Source organism: Dendropsophus ebraccatus, chromosome 8 (genome assembly GCF_027789765.1).
Source record: "Dendropsophus ebraccatus isolate aDenEbr1 chromosome 8, aDenEbr1.pat, whole genome shotgun sequence".
Classification (NCBI taxonomy): domain Eukaryota; kingdom Metazoa; phylum Chordata; class Amphibia; order Anura; family Hylidae; genus Dendropsophus; species Dendropsophus ebraccatus.
The window spans coordinates 124,746,132-124,772,903 of NC_091461.1; the positions used below are offsets into that span (position 1 = coordinate 124,746,132).

Genomic DNA, 26,772 nt, shown 5'->3' on the forward strand with positions numbered 1-26,772 from the left:
CTTATATACAACCACGCACACAAGCAGAATTACTCACCTCATTCCTCCAATACCGCCGCAGTGATTGAGAGAAAGATTCTGGAGGCGCTGCGGTTGTGTAGGGGGTCTGAGGTCTCCCGTACTCCCAGAGGTCTCCCGTAATCCTGCCTCTCTGTTTATGGATCCAGGGCCGGCGTCAGCATCCACCTCACTGTTTATGCATCATTAACTATTTTAAAGCAGTACTCCGGCAAAAATCTTTTTTATTTTTGTCAACTAGTGTCAGAAAGTTATATAGACTTGTAATTTACTTCTATATCAAAATCAGTCTTCCAGTACTTATCAGCTGTTGTATGTCCTGCAGGAAGTGGTGTATTCTCTCCAGTCTGACACAGTGCTCTCTGCTGCCACCTCTGTCCATGTCAGGAACTGTCCAGAGCAGCAGCAAATTCCCATAGAAAACCTCTCCTGCTCTGGACAGTTCCTGACATGGACAGAGGTGGCAGCAGAGAGCACTGTGTCAGACTGGAGAGAGTACACCACTTCCTGCAGGACATACAGCAGCTGATAAGTACTGGAAGACTGGAGATTTTTATAGCGAAGTAATTTACAAATCTGTTTAACTTTCTGACACCAGTTGATTTGAAAGAAGAAGAATTTGGAGGGGAGAGACAGGTGATGATAAATTCTGCTGATTGTATTAGTGGAGGACTCCTTGTTAGCTCCGATATGGTTTGCTGCTCCCCCCACACTGAGGCTATGGACACATATTGGTTGGACGTTCTGTTTGAAACCAACGTTGCAGATTCTGTCAAGAATTCTGGAAAAAAAAGCATAAAGTAATATGGCGGAAAGGCAGCAAAGCTGATTGTAGTTAGTAGGATCTGTCAGGCGGCATTATCGTCCGTCTTCTGACAGATCCGTCCCTGCTGTCATCTGATTGGTGGAGCTCTGTTTCCATAGTTACATTTATAGTATAATTGTTATATACAAATAAGGAAATATATGAAGAAATAGAAAATAAACATCGTTATAGGATGAAGGTGGGAAAGGTCAGCGAGGCGGCGGAGGCGGAAGCTTAATGATATCCTCTATTTTTATATCCTGTTATATAACAGTGACAGCGATTACAGTCACACCAACAATTTTATATATATATATATATATATATATATATATATATACTGTATATATATATATATATATATATATATATACCTGATATAGAACCATTTCTGAGGACTAATTGCTGAATACGGAACACCATCCTGTTCTCTTAATGTAGACAGCGACATATTCTCATTACTATAATTCCTGTAGATTCCAGGACATTCTCATTATGTGGCGTCCATACTCCAAACCGAATAAACCTAAATCTATACGCTGCCCTATAATAAGGTCATGATCCTAAGTGTCAGCACTGACCCAGGGAACATTAGGCCGTGGAATCTTTCTGCCTGGTCTCGTTCCCTCCTACTCTCGGTGTTTGGTCCCGTTCCCTCCTACGCTCGGTGTTTGGTCCCGTTCCCTCCTACTCTTGGTGTTTGGTCCCGTTCCCTCCTTTTCTCAGTGTTTGGTCCCGTTCCCTCCTACTCTCGGTGTTTGGTCCCGTTCCCTCCTACTCTCGGTGTTTGGTCCTGTTCCCTCCTACTCTCGGTGTTTGGTCCCGTTCCCTCCTACGCTCTGTGTTTGGTCCCGTTCCCTCCTACTCTCGGTGTTTGGTCCCGTTCCCTCCTACTCTCGGTGTTTGGTCCCGTTCCCTCCTACGCTCGGTGTTTGGTCCCGTTCCCTCCTACGCTCGGTGTTTGGTCCCGTTCCCTCCTACGCTCGGTGTTTGGTCCCGTTTCCTGCTACCCTCTGTGTTTGGTCCCATTCCCTCCTACGCTCGGTGTTGGGTCCCGTTCCCTGCTACGCTCTGTGTTTGGTCCTTTTTCCTCCTATGCTCGGTGTTTGCTCCCGTTCCCTCCTACGCTCGGTGTTTGGCCCCATTCCCTCCTAGGCTCTGTGTTTGGTCCTGTTTCCTCCTACGCTCGGTGTTTGGCCCCATTCCCTCCTACGCTCGGTGTTTGGCCCCATTCCCTCCTACGCTCGGTGTTTGGCCCCATTCCCTCCTACGCTCAGTGTTTGGTCTTGTTTCCTTCTCCTCTCTGTGTTTGCTCCCGTTCCCTCCTTCCCTCAGTGTTTACTCCCGTTCCCTCCTTCCCTCAGTGTTTGGTCCCGTTCCCTCTTTCCCTCAGTGTTTGGTCCCGTTCCCTACTACGATCAGTGTTTGGTCCCGTTCCCTCCTACGATCAGTGTTTTGCCCTGTTCCCTCCTACGATCAGTGTTTGGTCCCGTTCCCTCCTACGATCAGTGTTTGGTCCCGTTCCCTCCTACGATCAGTGTTTGGTCCTGTTTCCTCCTACTCTCGTGTTTGGTCCCGTTCCCTCCTACGATCAGTGTTTGGCCCCATTCCCTCCTATGCTCGGTGTTTGGTTCCGTTCCCTCCTACGAACAGTGTTTGCTCCCGTTCCCTCCTTCCCTCAGTGTTTGGTCCCGTTCCCTCCTACTCTCTGTGTTTGCTCCCGTTCCCTCCTACTCTCTGTGTTTGCTCCCGTTCCCTCCTACCCTCGGTGTTTGGTCCTGTTCCCTCCCACGATCAGTGTTTGGTCCTGTTTCCTCCTACTCTCGTGTTTGGTCCTGTTCCCTCCTACTCTCGTGTTTGGTCCCGTTCCCTCGTATGATCAGTGTTTGGTCCCGTTCCCTCCTATGCTCGGTGTTAACGCGTTTAACTTGACTTTCTAATTGACTTAACATAGCTCCCACAATTGTTGTATCAGGGAACAAGTTACCCTGACTACATCTGTATTGTAAAGGGTATCCAGACCCTGAGAGTATGTTCACACTACAGGCAGAAATTTTAAGCAGAATTAGCGCTGTGTACTCCCCTTGAAATTCAGCCTGTCCCATTGATTCAGTTCGTTTGGCGGATGGTGGATTGAGCTTGAGAAATCCCATTGAATTAATGGGACAGGCAGAATTTCAAGCGGAGTAGACAGCATAAACTCAACTTAAAAGAGATCTCAATGAGGAGCTCCTTCTCCTCGACCCTACGTACCAAGCTGGAAATCTCAATGTCAATGAAGAGTGGGGATAGAAGAAGAGTGGGGATAGAAGAGTCAGCTGTTCGCTTCTCTCCTCACTCGTTATAGCGATCAGTCAGCGTCTGACCAATCAAAACTTGCCAGGTAATAAAGGAATGAGACTGTCAGCGACCGCAGCGAGGAGATGGACCGGAGGATTGAGTTAAAGGGGTTTTGCTGCCAATAAGCAGATGGCCCCGTTATACCGAGTTACTGTCACTCATCTTCCCTGGACGGTCGCTGATCTGCAGTAACCAGTCACCATCTCTACACATGTAATCAGAGCCAACGGCTGTATAGTATGGACGCCGTACCGCTGACTGACCAGGGTGACGGCGGTCGGAGCTCTTACAATCAGAGATTGGCTGCTCTGCACATAGTTATGGAGGGAGATAGTATAAAATAAGATGGATGAGTATTGTCACCATCGGTGATGTCAGCGGGAACGCAGTATCATCTCCATAGTAGATTGTGATGTCACTGGGTAAAGCTTTAGGACAATACACGGTGTTACACGTCTCTACAGGCATCTCTTTGGGTTTCAGGTCTGAGCCGGTGGGTGACGTGTATGTGGGACGGCCATTGGTCTCTTCCGGAAGGTTACTGTAAGATCGAGTGTGATTCTCCACCAGCCATCGCCAATGCCCGGCTCCTCAGCCCTCGCTGCCATCTGGGTAACCATGACGTGGGCTCCACCTGCAGATACAGATGTAAGCTGGGATACCACGTGGCGGAGGTGTCAGAGAGGCGTCCTAGGAGGTTAGTAGAGGATTGGGATCCTGTATCATGTTATCATGTGATCCATGGTCATCTATTATGTAACATGACCCATCATCCCCGTATTATACATCCATATCAGGCATATAGGTCACATACGCCTGGGGGTGGGAATGCCGGCGGCACCAAGATGGTTGTAGTCATCATCTCCTCTGGGGATCCATAAGAATCTATAGACACGAAGGCCCCAGATGCAAATATATATGCGGCTACAAGGGTGTAACTAGACATGGCCGGGCCCCTTAGCAAACTTTCAATTGGGCCCCAACCGACTGACCACAAACACTTCGGGGGAGATTTATCAAAGGGTGTAAAATTTAGACTGGTGCAAACTGCCCACAGCAACCAATCACAGCTCCTCTTTCCTTTCAGCACTGCCTAAAGCTGAGCTGTGATTGGTCGCTGTGGGCAGTTTGCACCAGTCTAAATTTTACACCCTTTGATAAATCTCCCCCTTCAAGTGTAGTCATGACCTTTAACATTTAAATGCAAGGGCTCATCAGGAAAGCTGGAAGCTAAAAGGACATTTGTAGCATCAAGAAGGCCGACCTGACCACCGGGTGCTGCAAGTGCATTGCCCAGTGTATTGCAGGAGTGGGCCCCCGGGCCCCCTGATTGCTGGGCTGTACCCTAGGGAACCATGCTGGATCATCAGATATCACATCTACAGTCACCATTGCTTCTCTTTTGTATTGCCGAGACCCACCACAGTAACACTATAACATGGACTGGATAAATATATATATGTGGATTCTTCTTTCGTCGACATACAGATACTACAAACCAATGGCTACTTGGCCATCTGACGGCCGGTGTCTATGGCCGATGTTACCCTGCGGCTCCATTATTTTCCTGTTTATGTTTTGCAGGAAGTTCCTGAAGATTCACTGTCTGCAGACGGGCGTGTGGGCGGCCGGGCGGTGCATCCCCATCACATGTGACCCGTTGCCCCTCATCCTCCGGGGCCTGTATAACTGCACCCGCGGCGTGGAGGTGGACAGCCGCTGCACACTGTACTGCACGTCCTACACAGTAATGGAGATTTCTCTTCCTTCTCATTCTCTATGTGATAGATCGGCAGCTTGTGCGCCAGTAATGCGGATATTGTGCTGTATTAATATTGTAGCAGAATTAATGATCAGTAATAATTCAGTTAGCACAGTGCTGAGGCTATGCTAATCCGGATGATTCTATTCACAGCCGCCCCCCCCAGAACCCAGATCCACCCACACAGCATCTCATCACAATCCACTGACTGGCCCCGCCCAGCGCCGGCACCTTCATCGACATTGGGTCATGAAACTGGGTTGGGAAAAAAAGCTGAATAATCCTTTTACTTTCTAAAACAGCAAAGTTTATGACTTTAAAGGGAAGGTGTCGCCTAGATTTTCTGTTACTGATCAGAGTCAGATCCTTAAACTTGTTCTTTTATTCTAATCTGTTTCTATTTTCTGACAGTAATTTACATTTTCTTTCCCCTTTTTCTATATTGTTATAGGGGCGGCCATATTGCCTGGGCTGTTCTTAACAGCATTTAGTGACATGCTTTACAGCAAGACTCATGGACATAGACGACAATAGATTGCGCTCACCACAGAAAGATATTATGGATACCAATGTTCTCACTAAAACACAATTTATTCAGTCCAATAACAACGCGTTTCAGGGCAATGGCGCCCCTTCGTCAGATTCAGGACATACATAGTTTGCTCATGACACAAACCATACTTAAATACAACAAGGAATGACAATTGGGCAAAGGAAGAGGCGGCCCACTTCCTACTCCAGGATAGTTAACCCTATACACATCAGTGCAAAGTTTACACAATAATGGTGGTATCGACAGCATAATTCACATTAGATTCATAAAAAAATAATTAAAAAATCCATAGAATACCAATCCACATATACATACTAGTCCATATGATTCATAAAAAACAATTCATATAAATATAACTATACCAATCCATAAAAGACAACCAGTTTATAATTCTATATCCAGTATATAGTGTTCTCACCATCCTGTGCACATGGGCTCAAACACTTCTAATTCCGCCTCACTTACCACCTGCGTTCTATTTGATGCCTCACTTTGCACTTTTTTTATGTATGTAACATTGTACGTGATACTGACCGAGCTGATCTTGTCATTTGTCACCGTAGTTCAGTAATCTACAAGCCAAGCAGCTTTACCAGTTGGCAGATATTAGCTTATAAGGTTTCTGGGATTTCCAGGGGTCATCTCTAACCGTGAGGGTCGGTGCCAGGCTGTAACCTTGAGGGTCGGTGTCATGTCGTAACCTTGAGGTTTAGTGTCAGGTTGTAACCTTGAGGGTTGGTGTCAGGTCATAACCCAGAGGGTCGGTGTCAGGTCTTAATCTTGAGGGTCGGTGTCAGGTCTTAATCTTGAGGGTCAGTGTCAGGTCGTAACCCTGAGGGTCGGTGTCAGGTCGTAACCCTGAGGGTTGGTGTCAGGTTGTAATGTTGAGGTTCGGTGTCAGGTCGTAACTAGAAATGAGCGAGACTTTTGGTCCGGCAGCCGCTCACTCCAGTGCGATGCCTGGTGCATAATTGCGCTCCCGGAAATCTGCGGCCGGGATCTTCCAGGGAATTCAAGATACATATCCTGGAAGATCCTGCCTGCAGATTCCCGGTAGCGCAACTATGCACCCGGGATCGCAGGCATTGCAGGCATACTAACTGAGCGAAGATGCTTTTGGTCCGACGGTTCGCTCATCCTTAATCGTAACCCTGAGGGTTGGTGCCAGGTATTAACCCTGAGGGTTGGTGTCAGGTTGTAACCCTGAGGGTCGGTGTCAGGTTGTAACCCTGAGGGTCGGTGTCAGGTTGTAACCCTGAGGGTCGGTGTCAGGTTGTAACCCTGAGGGTCGGTGTCAGGTTGTAACCCTGAGGGTCGGTGTCAGGTTGTAATGTTGAAGTTCGATGTCAGGTTGTAACCCTGAGGGTCGGTGTCAGGTTGTAACCCTGAGGGTCGGTGTCAGGTTGTAACCCTGAGGGTCGGTGTCAGGTTGTAACCCTGAGGGTCGGTGTCAGGTTGTAATGTTGAAGTTCGATGTCAGGTTGTAACCCTGAGGGTCGGTGTCAGGTTGAACCCTGAGGGTCGGTGTCAGGTTGTAACCCTGAGGGTCGGTGTCAGGTTGTAATGTTGAAGTTCGTTGTCAGGTTGTAACCCTGAGGGTCGGTGTCAGGTTGTAACCCTGAGGGTCGGTGTCAGGTCGTAACCCTGAGGGTCAGTGTCAGGTTGTAACCCTGAGGGTCGGTGTCGGGCTGTAACCCTGAGGGTCGGTGTCAGGTTGTAACCCTGAGGGTCGGTGTCAGGTCGTAACCTTAAGGGTCAGTGTCAGGCGGGTGCTGATCAGCTCGGCTCTAATGTTCTCCTTTTGCTGAGATAACAGCTCGGCTCTCTTCCATTGACCCGGTAACCCCGGCCGGTAACCTAATATTCTCGCTCTCCAGCAGGGATGAGCTCTGCGGCCTCCGGAGTATCAGCAATTCTGCAGGTGCGGAAGATAGAATAATACAGAACGTGTTACTTTCTCAAATTGCTCATCCAGCACAAAGTGGGATTTTTTCTTCTTAGGAGGCGGCTCCTGTGATGGAGTCCGCCGCGGTGTGCGGCTCCATATATATATAGTGGAGGCAGGAATGGCGGATGGCGGAGAAGCCGCTCGCATTGTCTCCTCATAGAGTCACATCTCATTCTAACAGGGAAACATAATTAACACCTAATTAAGTTGATTATCTGTGACAGTGATGAGAGTGCTGGAATAAATTTGTTTTTCGCACCTTTGCTAGAAGTGCTTAGTTCACAATGTGCCGAACGAGATTTTTAATTGAACTTTGTGTCCCTCATCTGCGTTAAAACCATCAGTCATTTAAATCTTCTAAATTGGATTACAAGAGGTAGGGACTCACAAAGGGAAGTCTGGCGCACCGTTCAGCATATGGACCTTCCTCCTTTCATCAGCCGGCGGAAGCTTTGACTTCAGATCTCCGTCCCTTTTATCCTTCATTAAAGTGGCGGCCGACCTTCCAGCGACCTTCATGGGTTGGCGAGCAGGTGCACCGCCGCAGCCTCCTCCGCTCACTGCATCGCCCAAACTTGCTGCTCTCCTCTGCTGTTTGCTCAATGTGTAAGACGTCTTAGCTACAAATAAGATCAAAGTAGATTCAAGTTTATGATGATTTCCAGTAATACTGTCCTGTTACTGATAGTCATGTAGCACCAGCTTAACCCCTTAAAGGGGAACTCTCGCACAAAATATTTTCTTTCATATCAGTTGGTGTCAGAAAGTTATACAGATTTGTAAATTACTTCTATTTAAAAATCTCCAGTCTTCCAGTACTTATCAGCTGCTGTATGTCCTGTTGGATGCTCCATCTCTATAGGGCTATAAATAACAGAAAGGTATATAGGAGAAATATACAAAAGCTTCAGCTGAGCCGCAGTGTATCAGAGAGCGAAGATGCCCATAAACCTGCAAGAGCTGTGATGGTGCCGATACCTCCCCATACACATGGCCATGTATGTTCTCGATGGGGAGGCTCTGGGATCAGTATGAAGTGTATGGGGTCCTTTAGCGTCTTATCTTGTCTGTGGGTTAGTATCCTTCTCGGTGCGGTGGACCTCATCCATGGGATTGGGTTACTTAGTCTTCGGAGTTTGTTGATGGATCCCGGCCGCTTACTCTGCTGCCAAGTTCACTAACATCTCTAAGGGGCCGCGTCCAGGACAAACCTCATGCATGGTCCAAATATTCTTATGATCTTCTTCTTCATTGATAAATTGTGTGTTTAGACTGTCTAGTCTAGGTTTACATCCACTGGTAGCCGGCTTACCAGCATTGTGCCCCATCAGTGCCTTTTGCCTCTATCCTTTTCGGGGCCCCTGACTATATCTCGCTATGTAGAGTTAGATCCAGTATTCTGGTGCAGCGGCCATAGTACATGTGACCCTGGCTCACTTGGTGATGGTATTCTTACAATAGTGTCTTGGTATTGCTTGATATTGCTTGGTAGAATTGTGGCACCTCCATGTCACGTTATCTGCTCGGCAGCACTTGTATTATATTTGCAGGTCTTGTGCTTTGTTTTTCTGTATATTTTGTATGGAGAGAAGCAATGAATCCATCTCATCTGGAGAGATCCCATGTTCCTCATCCATCGAGTCCTCCTGCCTCCTCTAGAGCGCTGTCATATGGCGGCTGCGCTATCATACTGACTCATCTTCTCTGCTCATCTAGTGATACTTTGGCGCATGGAGGAAAGACGTCTCCTTGTCCGTGTAGAGCCCTTCAGCTTGCAGGATGGGACAGGAGGACGCTGCTGATCTGCTGCCAAAAACCCCACAACGGCTTCCAGTGCGCGATTCTGGCTCTGGAGATTCGGGGACTCTTACTCTTGTATCGTGGCTTCTGCTTTAATTTACTGTGGATACGTTTTTTTGGATAACTAAAATGCTTCTGATTTCCTTAGAGAAATACACAGATATATGGTATAAGAACAGTGCAGCTATAGGCTGGGTTCACACTACGTATATTTCAGTCAGTATTGTGGTCCTCATATTGCCAACAAAACCAGGAGTGGATTAAATACACAGAAAGGCTCTGTTCACACAATGTTGATTGAGTGGATGGCCGCCATTTAATGGCAAATATTTGCTGTTATTTTAAAACAACGTCTGTTATATTGAAATAATGGCCATTACTTACTGTTATATGGCGGCCATCCACTCAATTTCAACATTGTGTGAACAGATCCTTTCTGTGTATTCAATCCACTCCTGGTTTTGGTTGCAATATGAGGACCACAATACTGACTGAAATATACGTAGTGTGAACCCAGCCTCCAGGGGTATTCCTGTCTCAGCTTATTATGGATAGGGCTTAAAGGAGAAGTCCAGGGTCGGACAAAGAGCCTGGGAGAAGGTGGCAGAACATAACACCATGCACCTACCTCCCTGGCTCCAGCGCTGGGGTCCGCTGTCCTTCACTTAGGTTCCTGGTCCCGCGGCCACTTCCTGGTCTGAGTAGGGACCTGGATTGTGAAGTGTCAACCCACTCACACAGTCAACGGCCGAGGAACCGGGAACTGGATCAGAGGACAGCGGACCTCAGAGTTGACGCCGGGGAGGTAGGTGCATAGTGTTATGTTCAGCCACCTCCTCCCCTTTTGAAAAAATGTCTGAGACCAGACTTCTGCTTTAGGAGCTGATTATGAGGGTCCACACGATCAGGAGAACAGGGGCACAATCACCCCGCAATGAATGGAACGCTCTATGATTGAATCCCCATTCTCAGGATCAGTAGGGGTCCCTCCCCCTATTCTCAGGATCAGTATGGTCACCCTCTTTCTCAGGATAAGTAGGGGTCCTCCTCATTCTTAGGATAAGAAGGGGTAGCCCTGTTCTCAGGATCGATAGGGATTTCCCCATTCTCAGGATTACTAGGGCCCCCCCCCTTTTCAGGATAAGTAGGGGTACCACTGTTCCCAGGATCGGTAGGGGTTTCCCCATTCTCAGGATTAGTAGGGGTCCCCCCCTGTTTTCAGGATAAGTAGGGATACCCCTTTTCTTAGGATCGGTAGGGGTTTCCCCGTTCTCAGGATAAGTAGGGGTACCCCTGTTCTCAGGATCGGCAGGGGTTTCCCCGTTCTCAGGAGTAGTAGAGGTCCCCCCATTCGATGAATCAGTAGGGCTCTCCCCCATTCTCAGGATCAATAGGAGTACCCCCATTATCAGCATCAGTAGCCCCCCCTTAACAGGATCAGTAGGGCCCCCCCTAGTTCTTGGAATCAGTAGGAGTCTCCCCTGTTCTCAGGATCAGTAGGGGTCCATGTGTAAGAGGTAGATGTTGGCTGAACCTATTACAGGTGTATGGGCATCGGAAGAGCCGCATAGTGATAGATGAATAAGGGACACGACGTCCATGATAAATTGGCTTTGTGCCTTAGGATCTGACTTGGATAAGTAGATAAAGCGAAGTGTCCTACAGTGAGACAGGAAGGCGTAAATGGCTGCCTGCATGGGTCCTAGAAGTTATCCCTGCAATTCTCTCCTCTAAGAGTTTCCATTCATTTCCATAAAGCAGCTTCCAGCTATGCCGGTATGGTAAGAGATCCCGATTTCCATAGAAGCCGTGTAGTGTGGTAATTGTGCATCCCGAGGCTCAACGCTTCAAGATAGTTAAACAAACGCTTTGAGATTCGCAGCGAGTTCTCCACGATGTAAAGATTTTGTAGAATGTAACCAAACCGAACCCCAAACCCCATCAGCCGAGCCCGTTGTCTGTGCACAAATACCAGAAATTATAATGGGACCAATTAAAGACCGGGCACAAGCGAACTGGTTTCACCTCTCCATCTGTGCATCCCTCTGGCGGAGTATTGATTCCAGGATACGTGTTTGGAATCCAATCGGATTCGATGCATTGAAACGGTCTTGTATATTCTGTATTTACTTCTCCATTGTGGGGGGAGAAGGCGGTGGCGGCTGAGCCATTAGATCATCCCAGCTGTGGGATAGATCCATAGAATATCGATGAGTGGCGGATGGCGGAGGACTCATGTGGACATTACGCAGCTCTATGTGCAGGAAGGGAAATTGTTTCCTGTTGTGAAAGTGTTTTCAATAAAACTTACAAGTTGTCGGGAAGCGCGTCTCCCTGGTCGGGCTTATCACGCCGTATCGATATCTGGCAGCCGCTCTGTAGGTTACACCGGATGCCGCTGCTCGGCTCAATCATCTCGCTAAACGCTCCGCTCTGCCAGTTCTTGTCAGACACCGTGGTGATTAACACCCTCCGTACACCCTTAACTTTGCTGATTCTCTTTCTGTCATGTAGGATTTCAGCTCCGTTCTCTTTCACCAGATCTATGGCAGCTATGTCTGATGCAAGTAGATGGAGAAAAATCCTGATAGACCCCATAGCTGCAGACTAGTTGTATCTAATGGACGGGCAGAGCAAGTTGTATCTATTAGACTGGCAGAGCAAGTTGTATCTATTAGACTGGCAGAGCAAGTTGTATCTATTGGACTGGCAGAGCAAGTTGTATCTATTAGACGGGCAGAGCAAGTTGTATCTATTAGACGGGCAGAGCAAGTTGTATCTATTAGACGGGCAGAGCTAGTTGTATCTAATGGACTGGCAGAGCAAGTTGTATCTAAGGGACTGGCAGAGCAAGTTGTATCTAAGGGATTGGCAGAGGTAGGTGTATCTAAGGGACTGGCAGAGGTAGTTGTATCTAAGGGATTGGCAGAGCTATTTGTATCTAAGGGATTGGCAGAGCTATTTGTATCTAAGGGACTGGCAGAGGTAGTTGTATCTAAGGGATTGGCAGAGCTAGTTGTATCTAAGGGACGGGCAGAGCTAGTTGTATCTAAGGGATTGGCAGAGCTAGTTGTATCTAAGGGACTGGCTAAAACACCAATGGAGTTGCCGAGCTGTTCAGTTTCAGCAATGTTCTCAGAACACTCGGCATTTGACTTCTGGCATCTGGACAAGTTGGACGCCGCTCTAGGGAGAAAAACCTGGGTACAATCTATGACCCAAGACTATATCCATGTTTTCCATCCAACTTCTTCAGATGCTGAAAGTCAAACGCTGAGCCTTCGGCTTCGGAGAACTTTGCCAATCTCAGGCAGTTCGTATCTAAGAGATTACATATCGATGCTCATAGTGTAAGACAGTCGCCACCATTGTAATCTAAACTGGTAACTTTACCGAGCTGTTTTATTTATAATAACACCGCTATCTTAGTGGTTGCAATTTTCAATCAAGGCACAAAAACTTAAGGCGCTATTCCATGGAACGATTATCCCATGGAATAGAGGGCAACAATGTTCATATCGGCTGATCATTGTGTCACTTGTTTTTCAAACATGTTGAAAAACAAGCGACTGTGATAGCAGCGATCTGCTGTATGGTGGAGTATGGATAGCGAGCAGGCGGTGGTGGCCACACAGGCACAGAGGTCGCTCCAGTCATTCTGTATGGTGGGGTATGGATGGTGAGCAGGCGGTGGTGGCCACACAGGTCGCTCCAGTCATTCTGTATGGTGGATTATGGATTGTAAGCAGGCGGTGGTGGCCACACAGGCACAGAGGTCGCTCCAGTCATTCTGTATGGTGGATTATGGATAGCGAGCAGGCGGTGGTGGCCACACAGGCACGGAGGTCGCTTCATTCTGTATGGTGGATTATGGATGGTGAGCAGGCGGTTGTGGCCACACAGGCACAGAGGTCGCTTCATTCTGTATGGTGGATTATGGATGGTGAGCAGGCGGTGGTGGCCACACAGGCACAGAGGTCGCTTCATTCATTCTGTATGGTGGATTATGGATAGCGAGCAGGCGGTGGTGGCCACACAGGCACAGAGGTCGCTCCATTCTGTATGGTGGGGTATGGATGGTAAGCAGGCGGTGGTGGCCACACAGGCACAGAGGTCGCTCCAGTCATTCTGTATGGTGGATTATGGATGGCGAGCAGGCAGTGGTGGCCACACAGGCACAGGGGTCGCTCCATTCATTCTGTATGGTGGAGTATGGATGGCGAGCAGGCGGTGGTGGCCACACAGGCACAGAGGTCGCTCCATTCATTCTGTATGGTGGAGTATGGATGGCGAGCAGGCGGTGGTGGCCACACAGGCACAGAGGTCGCTCCAGTCATTCTGTATGGTGGATTATGGATGGTGAGCAGGCGGTGGTGGCCACACAGGCACAGAGGTCGCTCCATTCTGTATGGTGGGGTATGGATGGTGAGCAGGCGGTGGTGGCCACACAGGCACAGGGGTCGCTCCATTCTGTATGGTGGATTATGGATGGCGAGCAGGCGGTGGTGGCCACACAGGCACAGAGGTCGCTCAATTCATTCTGTATGGTGGAGTATGGATAGCGAGCAGGCGGTGGTGACCACACAAAGGAGTGGTCGCTCTATTCATTGCAAGGACAATCTCAGGATCATTATGGATTCTAGTGGTCGGACTTCTAGTGATCAGCTTGTTATCTCCTCTCCTATGGATAGGGTGGAGCTTAGATGGGTATACCCCTGTATAGTAAATGTGGCAGTCTATGGCATAGTCCCAAGTGGAAATAATGCACATTTTTGCACAAGATACTTGTTTTGTCACCCTATAAACCGGCATTAGAATGTCAATAAACGTCCCCTTGTGTATGGATGTCTCGCCTTTCCCACCTGCCCGTGCACCATCACCCTTATTATAACATATTATAGCTAGACTTACAATGGGCGGCTGCATCTATATATGTGTCTCATGTAACACAATGAAATTACTCATATGGAAACTGGGGAAAAAATCCAATTTCAATGTATTTAGTCTGGAAGAACAATGATATTTTACCTAAATGAAGACGACCTGCTAATTGGAAGCTAATTTTTCTGAAGATTGCGTTTGATCTTCTCACGACAGGAAAGCGGTGGGTGGTGTTGGCGCGTCTAATAGCTTCAGATCCCACTTCACTCAATGAGCCATTAAAATCCCCTCAATGTGGCAGCTTTAATCTTCTGATGTAAATTATAAATAAACATTATTGATAGAAAACGGTTATAATGGGAATGTAAACAGACGCGGTGGCCGAGGAGTGAAGGTCGGAAGGCTGGTGCGGGCGGCCGGGCACGCCGCTGTCTGACTGTCACATCTAGTGATGGCGCCGCTCTGACATGGACCACTTAATAACAGCAGGAGGGAGGCGTCACAAGGAGAGGATTTTAATATCACAGTTTTAGCACTCAAGTGTCACCGCTGCCTGACATGTCTGAACTGTGGGATAATTTACTGCAGTTTTATCATCCTGTCAACTAAAGGAAGTGAAGACTTATATGAGATGATATTGATGTTTATACAACCCGGCTCTCTGCTTCACAGATGATACTGCTATATAGAGCACAGGGCAGCGATACTGCTATCTGTAAGGAGTCTGCGCCTCAGCTGATACGTTTGGTGTTAGCAAACAATAATAACAAGAAAAATGATGCTAACAATATAATAATAATAACAACAACAAGAATAATTATATCTCACAGTAAGGAATTTAAAGGGGATAAACTAGGTTTATTCCGCCTTAAATGAGGGCAGCGAAAACTAGTGACAGAAATGCTGAACAGATCGGTGTATTACTTACATCATTCTGCTCAGCCGTTCTCCTAATATGCAGGAGAATAGGATTCTTGCCGCACCCCTCCCCCGCCCTACTGGGAACAATCAGCAGGTTTCTATGCACAAACCTGCTGATAGTTTCCCTTTAAGGTGTCAGAGTTTAGTAATCAGTCAGGTACTAATCATGAATGTTTAGGCTATGTTCACACTGCGTATGAGTCCGGCCGTAGTGTGAACTGCGAATATACGCACGTAGTTTTGAGGTTGATGCGTTCGCTTGAAAGTATACGATATACGCCCGCACAGTGCACACTACGTATGAGCTTACGGCCGGATCGTAAAATGAAAAATGAACACGACCATTGTTTGAGGACGGAAATGTTGAAACTCACGGCCGTGGATGTCCATGCGGTCCCGTACGGAGTACTTATTTCAGCCAAATCGAACTTGATTTTTCGATCCAAAAGGTTCTGTGAGTTTTACTGGGCTGGGCGAAGATTTCCAAGTAAATGAGCTGCCTCAGATCGCTTCAAAACAAGCTAGGGAAGCAGAACTCTACTACAGGCGTTCGCGGTTCGCCCCGTATGTTCGCAATCCGCCCGCATGTCAAATTTTCCCACGCCCGTAGTTTCAGCCGCACATGTAATGCCGAAATGCGGACGGACTCATACGCAGTGTGAACATAGCCTTAATGTACAAATGTTCTTGGATCCTACTGGTTGAATCTAGAGACAAACAGATCTTGAGCCCACTTTGGTTCATCCAAACCCGAACGCTCTGCATTTGATTACCGGAGCCTGAACAAGTTGGATACCACAATAGGGAGGGAGCCTGTGGCCTATGGCTGTTTCCATATTGTCCAGGACTCCTTAGGACTCCTCAACTTCTCCTGCCACTAATGTTCCGATGCAGAGTGATCGGGTTTGGACCGAGTGTGCTGGAGATTCGCTCATCTCTAGTTAAATCAGTTCTTCTTTCTTAATTTTCCCATTTTTACCTCTTTTCTATTCTTCAGGTTTCCACAGTCTGCAGTAAAGACGGCGCCTGGAGCGAACGGCTGAGCCTGTGCACGGATCTGACCGGCAGTTGTCCTCCCCCGTCCGAGCTCAATGGTATCCACTACATGTGTGACCGTGGTCATGCCATCGGTAAGGAGATACACACAGGAGTCCTCCGCCGCTCCTCTCCATAACAAGCCTCGTGCTGGAAGATTATTTTTACATAGTTGACTCATATTCCGTATCACGTTCTTTCATTTTTCATGTAACGCGGTGATTGTGCGTCAGAGCGGCGTCTGCTGCCAGAACCGAAATCAGAGAATAACAGAGAAGAAGACGCCTATGCAGGATGAATCACTGCCGATCCTCCTCTCATCATTAGCTGCAGTTTTGGTTTAATATAAATAATAATAAAGAAGTAGATGATATTTTGGTTCCTTGTTTAGAGATAAGAGAACTTTTCTCGGGTTCGGCAGATTTGCTGAGGTTAAAAAACCTTAAAGGAATCGCGCTAAAGCAGCTAAATGATTGCAGGCGTTCAGCAAGTTCACCCATCATTACCTGTCCCTGCTCCCCCTGGTGTCCCTCCTTCCCTCCGGTGTCCCCCATTTTCCCTGGTGTCCCCCTTTTCCTCCGGTGTCCCCCCTTTCCCATTTTTCCCTAGTGTCCCCCCTTACCTCTGGTGTCCCCCCTTCCCTCCAGTGTTCTGCTTTCCCCCGGTGTTCCCCCTTCCCTCCAGGGTCCCCCCCTTCCCTCCGGTGTCCCCTCAATCCCCTGGTGTCCCCCCTTCCCTCCAATGTCCCCCCTTTCTCATTCTCCCTGGTGTCCCCCCCTTTCCTCCGGTGTCCCCCTTTCCCCTGGTGTCCCTTCTTCCCTCCGCTGTCCCCCCTTTCTCATTCTCCCTGGTGTCCCCCCCTTTCCTCCGGTGTCCCCCTTTCCCCTGGTGTCCCCCCTTCCCTCCGGTGTCCCCCCTTTCTCATTCTCCCTGGTGTCCCCCCCTTTCCTTTGGTGTCCCCCTTTCCCCTGGTGTCCCTCCTTCCCTCCGGTGTCCCCCCTTTCTCATTCTCCCTGGTGTCCCCCCCTTTCCTCCGGTGTCCCCCTTTCCCCTGGTGTCCCCCCTTCCCTCCGGTGTCCCCCCTTTCTCATTCTCCCTGGTGTCCCCCCCTTTCCTCCGGTGTCCCCCTTTCCCCTGGTGTCCCCCCTTTTCTCCGGTGTCCCCCCTTTCTTATTCTCCCTGGTGTCCCCCCCTTTCCTCCGGTGTCCCCCTTTCCCCTGGTGTCCCCCCTTCCCTCCGGTGTCCCCCCTTTCTCATTCTCCCTGGTGTCCCCCCCTTCCCTCCGGTGTCCCCCTTTCCCCTGGTGTTCCCCCTTCCCTCCGGTGCCCCCCCTTTCTCATTCTCCCTGGTGTCCCCCCCTTTCCTCCGGTGTCCCCCTTTCCCCTGGTGTCCCCCCTTCCCTCCGCTGTCCCCCCTTTCTCATTCTCCCTGGTGTCCCCCCCTTTCCTCCGGTGTCCCCCTTTCCCCTGGTGTCCCCCCTTTCTCATTCTCCCTGGTGTCCCCCCCTTTCCCCTGGTGTCCCCCCTTCCCTCCGGTGTCCCCCCTTTCCCATTTTTCCCTAGTGTCCCCCCTTACCTCTGGTGTCCCCCCTTCCCTCCAGTGTTCTGCTTTCCCCCGGTGTTCCCCCTTCCCTCCAGGGTCCCCCCCTTCCCTCCGGTGTCCCCTCAATCCCCTGGTGTCCCCCCTTCCCTCCAATGTCCCCCCTTTCTCATTCTCCCTGGTGTCCCCCCCTTTCCTCCGGGGTCCCCCTTTCCCCTGGTGTCCCTCCTTCCCTCCGGTGTCCCCCCTTTCTCATTCTCCCTGGTGTCCCCCCCTTTCCTCCGGTGTCCCCCTTTCCCCTGGTGTCCCCCCTTCCCTCCGGTGTCCCCCCTTTCTCATTCTCCCTGGTGTCCCCCCCTTTCCTCCGGTGTCCCCCTTTCCCCTGGTGTCCCCCCTTTTCTCCGGTGTCCCCCCTTTCTTATTCTCCCTGGTGTCCCCCCCTTTCCTCCGGTGTCCCCCTTTCCCCTGGTGTCCCCCCTTCCCTCCGCTGTCCCCCCTTTCTCATTCTCCCTGGTGTCCCCCCCTTTCCTCCGGTGTCCCCCTTTCCCCTGGTGTCCCCCCTTCCCTCCGGTGTCCCCCCTTTCTCATTCTCCCTGGTGTCCCCCCCTTTCCCCTGGTGTCCCCCCTTCCCTCCGGTGTCCCCCCTTTCCCATTTTTCCCTGGTGTCCCCCTTTTTCTCCGGTGTCCCCTGCAGCTGTATTCAACCCGCTCAGCCAATCACTGACTGAGACAGGACAGCACAGTTATCAGTGATTGGCTGAGCGGGCTGGAGGCGGCTGGAGACACTTGAGGGGAGTATAGAGAGGTGAGCACACCTATTAAATTGTGCAGCCGCCATCTCTACTAATTTGTTACAAACTTTGCAAAAAGTTTGGTTCACTACCAAACTAAATTTTTTGCAAAGTTCTTAACAAACCTCGTAAGATTCAGTTTGCTCATCTCTAACCTTGTTCCTATAGGGGCGAACTGCACGGCGTACTGCAACTACCCCACGAATGAACCAGTAATACTACCTGAAGGCATGACAGCGGATTCTGTGGAACACTGGATGAACCCAACCAAGGTGCAGGTATGATGTGGATGCCGGGCGGGGGCTATTCTGCAGTATATAGATGTATATAGATCCTCGCTGACTATTTTGCTGTATAGAGATGTATATAGATCCTTGCTGGCTATTCTGCTGTATATAGATGTATATAGGTCCTGGCTGACTATTCTGCTGTATATAGATGTATAGAGACCCTCACTGACCATTCTGCTGTATATAGATGTATATAGATCCTTGCTGGCTATTCTGCTGTATATAGATGTATATAGGTCCTGGCTGACTATTCTGCTGTATATAGATGTATAGAGACCCTCACTGACCATTCTGCTGTATATAGATGTATATAGATCCTCACTGACTATTCTGCTGTATATAGATGTATATAGATCCTCACTGACTATTCTGCAGTATATAGATGTATATAGATCCTCTCTGACTATTCTTCTGTATACAGATGTATATAGATCCTCACTGACTATTCTGCTGCATACAGATGTATATAGATCCTGGCTGACATTATTATGGTTCTTTAGGTCAGGTTTTACATTGAATCTGTTAGCTGTAATTCATGTTCCAGACCTCTGACACTGCTACATGCTGTTAGGACAAGGAGACACTTTCATCTTTCGGAAGCACAGACAGTTATATGACAGGTCCCATGTGTCTCCTGACCTCTATATAACAGTGTCAGCAGTCTGGAAGCACAGACAGATATATAAGGGGTCCCATGTGTCTCCTGACCTCTATATAACAGTGTCAGCAGTCTGGAAGCACAGACAGATATATGACAGGTCCCATGTGTTCTGACCTCTATATAACAGTGTCAGCAGTCTGGAAGCACAGACAGATATATAAGGGGTCCCATGTGTCTCCTGACCTCTATATAACAGTGTCAGCAGTCTGGAAGCACAGACAGTTATATGACAGGTCCCATGTGTCTACTGACCTCTATATAGCAGTGTCAGCAGTCTGGTGTCTCATTGTTTGTATGGTGTGTGACTATCTGTTGTTTCCCCTGTCAGGATATTATGTGCACAGGAACTCTGCAGTGGTATCCGGATCCTTCTACTCTGCACTGTATCCCATCCTGTGAGGTAAGACGCCATGTTGCTTCACAATGGACATATCTGAATACTTCTGCAAGTAATAATCGTGTTGTGTGTGTGTGTGTGTGCGTGTGTGTGTGTGTGTGTGTGCGTGTGTGTGTGTGTGTGGGTGGGGGGGCTTCAATTTTTTAGGTTTTGTCCAGCACATGGCTGCCATCTTGAAAGCCGCCATATTGGATCAAGGGCAAGTTTTTCCAATGGGAGGGTGGTCATGTAGCGTTAGAGAAGATGAGAGTCGTCTCAGAAATGGATCGCTGCTGCCTTCACATCTGCAATATCTCTTGTGACTTGAAAGTTATCATAAGTCCAAGAGCCATCAAAACTTCATAATAATTGGATCCATATTCAGCACCATTGTGATCCAAGATGGCGGCTACGTACTTGACCTAGAAGATCGACCCCTCACGAATTACATGCTGGGGTATCAGATATGTCTTTTGCCCTTTTGACCCTTTTGACCCTGTATGGCATTTTGGCAGCGATATTTAGATCCCTCCTGCATTTAGTTGTACTTCATCATTTCACCAATGTCCTGAGGCCACAACACATGATAGATGATTCTTACACCACTTGCGACTTAGAAGACGTACCACTTACTCCTGGACCTAGAGGACGTACCACTTACTCCTGGACCTAGAGGATGTACCACCAACCACTGGACCTAGAGGACATACCACTCATTACTGGACCTAGAGAATGTACCACTCACTACTGGACCTAGAGGACGTACCACTTACTTCTGGACCTAGAGGACGTACCACTTACTTCTGGACCTAGAGGACGTACCACTTACTCCTGGACCTAGAGGATGTACCACCAACCACTGGACCTAGAGGACATACCACTCATTACTGGACCTAGAGAATGTACCACTCACTACTGGACCTAGAGGATGTACCACTTACTTCTGGACCTAGAGGACGTACCACTTACTTCTGGACCTAGAGGACATATCACTTACTCTTGGACCTAGAGGATGTACCACTTACTACTGGACCTAGAGGGCGTACCACTAACTACTGGACCTAGAGGACGTACCACTAACTACTGGACCTAGAGGACGCACCACTCACTACTGGACCTAGGGGATGTACCACCAACCACTTGACCTAGAGCACGTACCACTTACTACTAGACCTAGAGGATATACCACTTACTGCTGGACCTAGAGGACGTACCATTCACTACTGGACCTAGAGTATAAACCACTTACTACTGGATCTAGATTATATACCACTCACTACTAGACCTAGAGGACGTACCACTAACTACTGGAACTAGAGGACGTACCACTAACTACTGGACCTAGAGGATGTACCACTTACTACTGGACCTAGGGGATGTACCACCAACCACTGGACCTAGAGGACGTACCACTTACTACTGGACCTAGAGGGCGTACCACTAACTACTGGACCTAGAGGACGTACCATTCACTACTGGACCTAGAGAACGTACCACTCACTACTGGACCTAGAGGACGTACCACTAACTACTAAACCTAGAGAATGTACCACTCATTACTGGACCTAGAGAATGTACCACTAACTACTGGACCTAGAGTATGTACCACTAACTACTGGACCTAGAGTATGTATCACTTACTACTGGACCTAGAGGACGTACCACTAACTGCTGGACCTAGAGTACGTACCACTTACTACTGGACCTAGAGGACGTACCACTCACTACTGGACCTAGAGGATGTACCACCCACTACTGGATTTAGAAGACGTACCACTAATTACTGGAGCTAGAGCACGTACCACTAACTACTGGACCTAGAGGATGTACCACTCACTACTGGACCTAGAGGACGTACCACTAACTGCTGGACCTAGAGTACGTACCACTAACTACTGGATTTAGAGGACGTACCACCCACTACTGGACCTAAAGGACGTACCACTAACTACTGGATTTAGACGACATACCACTCACTACTGGACCTAGAGCACGTACCACCCACTACTGGATTTAGAGGACGTACCACTAATTACTGGATTTAGAGGATGTACCACTTACTTCTGGACCTAGAGGATATACAACTCACTACTGGACCTAGAGGACGAACCACTTACTACTGGATCTAGAGGACTTACCACTCACTACTGGACCTAGGGGATGTACCACCAACCACTGGACCTAGAGGATGTACCACCTACTGCTGGACCTAGAGGACGTACCACTTACTACTGGACCTGGAGGATGTATCACTAACTACTAAACCTAGAGGACGTACCACTAACTACTGGACCTAGAGGACGTACCACTTACTACTGGATTTAGAGGACGTACCACTAACTACTGGACCTAGAGGACGTACCACTTACTACTGGATTTAGAGGACGTACCACTTACTACTGGACCTAGAGGACGTACCACTCACTACTGGACCTAGAGAACGTACCACTCACTACTGGACCTAGAGGACGTACCACTAACTACTAAACCTAGAGGACGTACCACTAACTACTAAACCTAGAGGACGTAGCACACACTACTGGACCTAGAGGATGACCAATGTCCTGAGGCCACAACACATGATAGATGATTCTTACACCACTTGCGACTTAGAAGACGTACCACTTACTGCTGGACCTAGAGGACGTACCACTTACTCCTGGACCTAGAGGACGCACCACCCACTACTGGACCTAGAGGACGTACCACCTACTGCTGGACCTAGAGGACGTACCACTCACTACTGGACCTAGAGGACGTACCACTCACTACTGGACCTAGAGGACGTACCACTAACTACTAAACCTAGAGGACGTACCACTAACTACTAAACCTAGAGGACGTACCACTCACTACTGGACCTAGAGGATGTACCACTTACTACTGGACCTAGAGGATGTACCACTAACTACTGGACCTAGAGGATGTACCACTTACTACTGGACCTAGAGGATGTACCACTTACTACTGGACCTAGAGGATGTACCACTTACTACTGGACCTAAAGGATGTACCACTTACTACTGGACCTAGGGGATGTACCACTAACTACTGGATTTAGAGGACGTACCACTTACTGCTGGATTTAGAGGACGTACCACTTACTACTGGACCTAGAGGACGCACCACTCACTACTGGACCTAGAGAACGTACCACCTACTGCTGGACCTAGAGGACGTACCACTTACTACTGGACCTAGAGGACTTACCACTAACTACTAAACCTAGAGGACGTACCACTAACTACTGGACCTAGAGGACGTACCACTAACTACTAAACCTAGAGGACGTACCACTAACTACTAAACCTAGAGGACGTACCACTTACTACTGGACCTAGAGGACGTACCACTTACTACTGGATTTAGAGGACGTGCCACTTACTACTGGACCTAGAGGACGTACCACCCACTACTGGACCTAGAGGACGTACCACCTACTGCTGGACCTAGAGGACGTACCACTCACTACTGGACCTAGAGGACGTACCACTAACTACTAAACCTAGAGGACGTACCACTAACTACTAAACCTAGAGGACGTACCACTCACTACTGGACCTAGAGGACGTACCACTCACTACTGGACCTAGAGGACGTATCACTTACTACTGGACATTACAATTCAGTTTCGGTTTTGGACTACAAGAAAATGTCCTCTCTTATGTGTACACTCAGATACGATGAAATGATCTCAGTCATAGGCGACAATAATCCGCACTGACTGGTATTTCCATCATATGAGAACATTTTTTTTTCCCTCAAAAACATCCCCCTTGAACACCCCCTCTAAGCCGGCACACGCTCTCCTGTCTATTACACTACATTTCTTCTTCATATTTTTGTGCAGGTTTTGGGTTTTGATAATTCGGGCAGAATGAGATCACCGCAAAGTCTTTTGTTTTTGTGCTCTCAAAGCTGCTGAACTCGAAAAAAAAACCCCTTCTGTAGTGACAAAGCGGAGCCTTGCTGGCAGTGATACAGCTCTGAGAGTGCGGAGCCATATGTCAGCAGAACTGACGGCTTTATAAGCACATGTTCTGGGATTTACTAAGTGTCAATGACTTCAGCGGCAATTTATTTCCAAATCAGGGTGTGATATCTCTCATTAGTGCCTGGTGAATCCGCTCCGCCGAGAGTGATTTACTTCTGCTCAGAGTCCAATGATCTTTCAAAAGGAAATTAAACACAACCGTCCTGCTTAAGTAAAATCCGGCAACATTTTTAGAGAGTATAAATTCCCGGGAAATGGAGAACATTAGTGGAGATTTTGATTGGGGGATCATTGGATTTGACTTGTGCCATATATAATATTTTTATATAGAATTTTATGCAAGAGCAGGGAATGGATTAAAAAGCTTCACATCAGATTGATGGGACGTTGTGTCCGGCTCATCCGTAACTTCCCTCCTTTCTAAATGTCAGTCGGCCATAGCGCTGGAGTGGGGGTGTCAGGTGGGACCGGAGAAGCAGACACCGGTCTAGGTTAGATTGTTATTGATGGCGTCCAATCAGTCAATGCAAATAGAAAACTTATCTAGAGATGGTCAGCGAGTGAGTGGTGGGACCAAGGCTACGGCTAAGAACATCACGGTCGCCATAGTTGGGGGGAATCCAGTATGAAAGCCGGGGCTTCTCTGTGCAGTCAATGTGATACCAATCCAAGAAGAGGTGTCGAAGGAGGAGATATGTTATGGAGAAATTAACTTTTCTAGTTGTTAGAATTAAGCAAATTCACTTTTAGCTATGTTCACACTATGTGCACACTGCGTCATCTCAGCAGTAATATACATACTTACCAAGCTCCAGATCTCAGCAGCGCTCGCAGGGATGCACAACCTTCCTGACATTATGATGTAATAGTTTGTTAAATGTCAGGAAGGGGTAAAACATCTAATAGATAGGACAGGGGGTCAGGAGAAGCCTGAATGAAGGTGTGGCCGCACATGTGCTCTCACCATGGATGGGGGTAACAGATTTGGGACTCTCTCCCAGCAGATATTTGTAGCATAAGAGATGATGATGTCATAAGTTTTTAAAGTAAAACATTCCCTTTGGGTTAGGGCTGCATGGTGTCCTGGCACATGGTATCGCAATGGACTTGCAAGAAAGGAAGATCAGCGGCATCCGTAGTGCGTTCCAGATCTGGCTTTTATCGTAGGATCAGGTACAGAAGTGCATCGTTTTGTCCCTCAGGGTCTCAGGATGCTTAAAGAAAACCCTTGGGGTTGAAACGTCGCAATTCTGCTTTACCTGATCCTACAATAAAAGCCTGACTTAGAGTTCACTGTGGAGGCGGATGATCTTCTTTCCCTTCAAGTCCATTTGTCTCCATCTGTGATTATAAGCTGATCAATCTGCATCTATAATCGGACCTGGTATCTGGCGTTGTTGGACCTTTCTTCACTTGTTATCACAGGGTTGAATCTAATGACTGTCGTGATGTCCCTATCACAACACTCACCTAAAATCCAAATTTGATTGCACGTTGCATATGACCTGCCAACTCCGGCCTACTAACTCCGACCTGGCAGCTCTGACCTGGCAGCTCTGACCTGACAACTCTGACCTGACAACTCCAAATTTCCAACTCCGACCTACCAACTTCTACCTGACAACTCTTACCTGACAAATAATTTGACAACCATGACCTGCCAACTACGACCTGCTTGTGGTTTGTGTTCTTTTATTTTTTTACAGCCAAATTGTAACTGCAATACCTGGCGATCGTCTGGTGACTCGCAGGTCATTTGTCCTCCTGTCATCCTGCAGTCCTTGTGGGTCTATAATTATGTTGACATAGTAAGACGCCATGGTTTTCTTGCACGCTCTGTGTAGGTCTGAATTTCTCTCAAACTACAGAAACTTCTCACTGTTGGCTTTGAGTCTTTGTTCCCGAGCAGCCAGCGTGCGCGCTCTAATTCTCCTTTACTTCACCACTAATCTAAGTAAACAAGTTTAATTGTAGAAATGGCGATAAAAGAATTTTTTGTTTGGAATCCACTGGTGTCCTCGCTGGTGCGGCCATATTTTCTACATCTGTAGCCTGAAGCGGAATCATTGTGTTCCCCTGCGTGAGCGGCATACAGATCCGATAGATTAGCTTCATTAACGTCTTTCCTGTTCGCCTCAGTCCCTTCCATTACAGAAGCTTCAGTTTGGGAATCTTTTCTGCTCTTTTCCAGTTCTGCGCTTTTCTAGATATTTACTGTGTCTGCCGCTCAATAAACAACTGAACTACACGGCCGTGTTAATGGGTTATGAAGTTTTTATCGGCATTTTTATTTTATTACGTTATTTGTACACTTCTCGAGTCCTTTGGCTAAAATATCCGGAAATTCTACTTTGTGAAGTTCTCCGATATATTATAAGCAGCTGAATCCCATTTACTGCAATCGTGATACGAATTCTAATGGTTTCCATGCAGCCAGTCAGCTGGGGGTAGGATGAGCTTCCATATTCAACGTCCCGATCCCACAGATTATAGAGGGGGTGGACGGTTATTTATATATGCAAATTAGATATAGTCCAGAAGGTAGGAAGCTCCTTAGTGCCACCTATTGGTGGTAGCCTCTCTGCAGATAATTCTTAATGGATTTCATAGGTACAGTACACTAAGGTGCGGTTTTTATCACTTGAGAATCTGGTTTGTTGGCTTTCCCTTGGTCCTTGGCAGTGTCGGACTGGGGTATATGGGGCCCACAAGTAGAAATGATCCTGGGGGACCACCAATAAAGGACCAGTGAGAAACAACATGCCAGTCAGTGTTAATGCAGGTTCTAAAGCCGGGGGCCCACCGGAGGATTCTCTGGGGCTCTGGTGAGCCAGTCCGACACTGGTCTTTGGAATCTCTGCTTTAGCAGGCAGTATGAACTGAGGAATACTTGGGAATACTTTAAATAGACTATGGCTTAGTGATGACAAGGTGGACTACCTAGAGGTGGATCTGTCCAAATAGCATGGCACTCCGCTGTATGGGGTTCTAGCAACTTTGACTGAATGCTTGAAGAATACCCAGTATTCACAGTATAGGATAAAGAGAATCTGGCACT

The 26,772-nt window shown here is 48.1% G+C and overlaps 1 protein-coding gene across 7 annotated transcripts in view; it reads left to right on the forward strand.

Moving 5' to 3' along the window:
- PAPPA2 (pappalysin 2) overlaps positions 1-26,772 on the forward strand; it is a 201,065-nt gene that overhangs the window by 167,061 nt on the left and 7,232 nt on the right. For all 7 annotated transcript variants that reach the window (XM_069981707.1, XM_069981709.1, XM_069981705.1 and 4 more), the window contains 5 exons: positions 3,647-3,860; positions 4,748-4,910; positions 16,026-16,158; positions 18,562-18,671; positions 19,673-19,744. In XM_069981707.1, the coding sequence (XP_069837808.1) occupies positions 3,647-3,860; positions 4,748-4,910; positions 16,026-16,158; positions 18,562-18,671; positions 19,673-19,744 (692 nt within the window). The remainder of the gene's footprint in view (positions 1-3,646; positions 3,861-4,747; positions 4,911-16,025; positions 16,159-18,561; positions 18,672-19,672; positions 19,745-26,772) is intronic.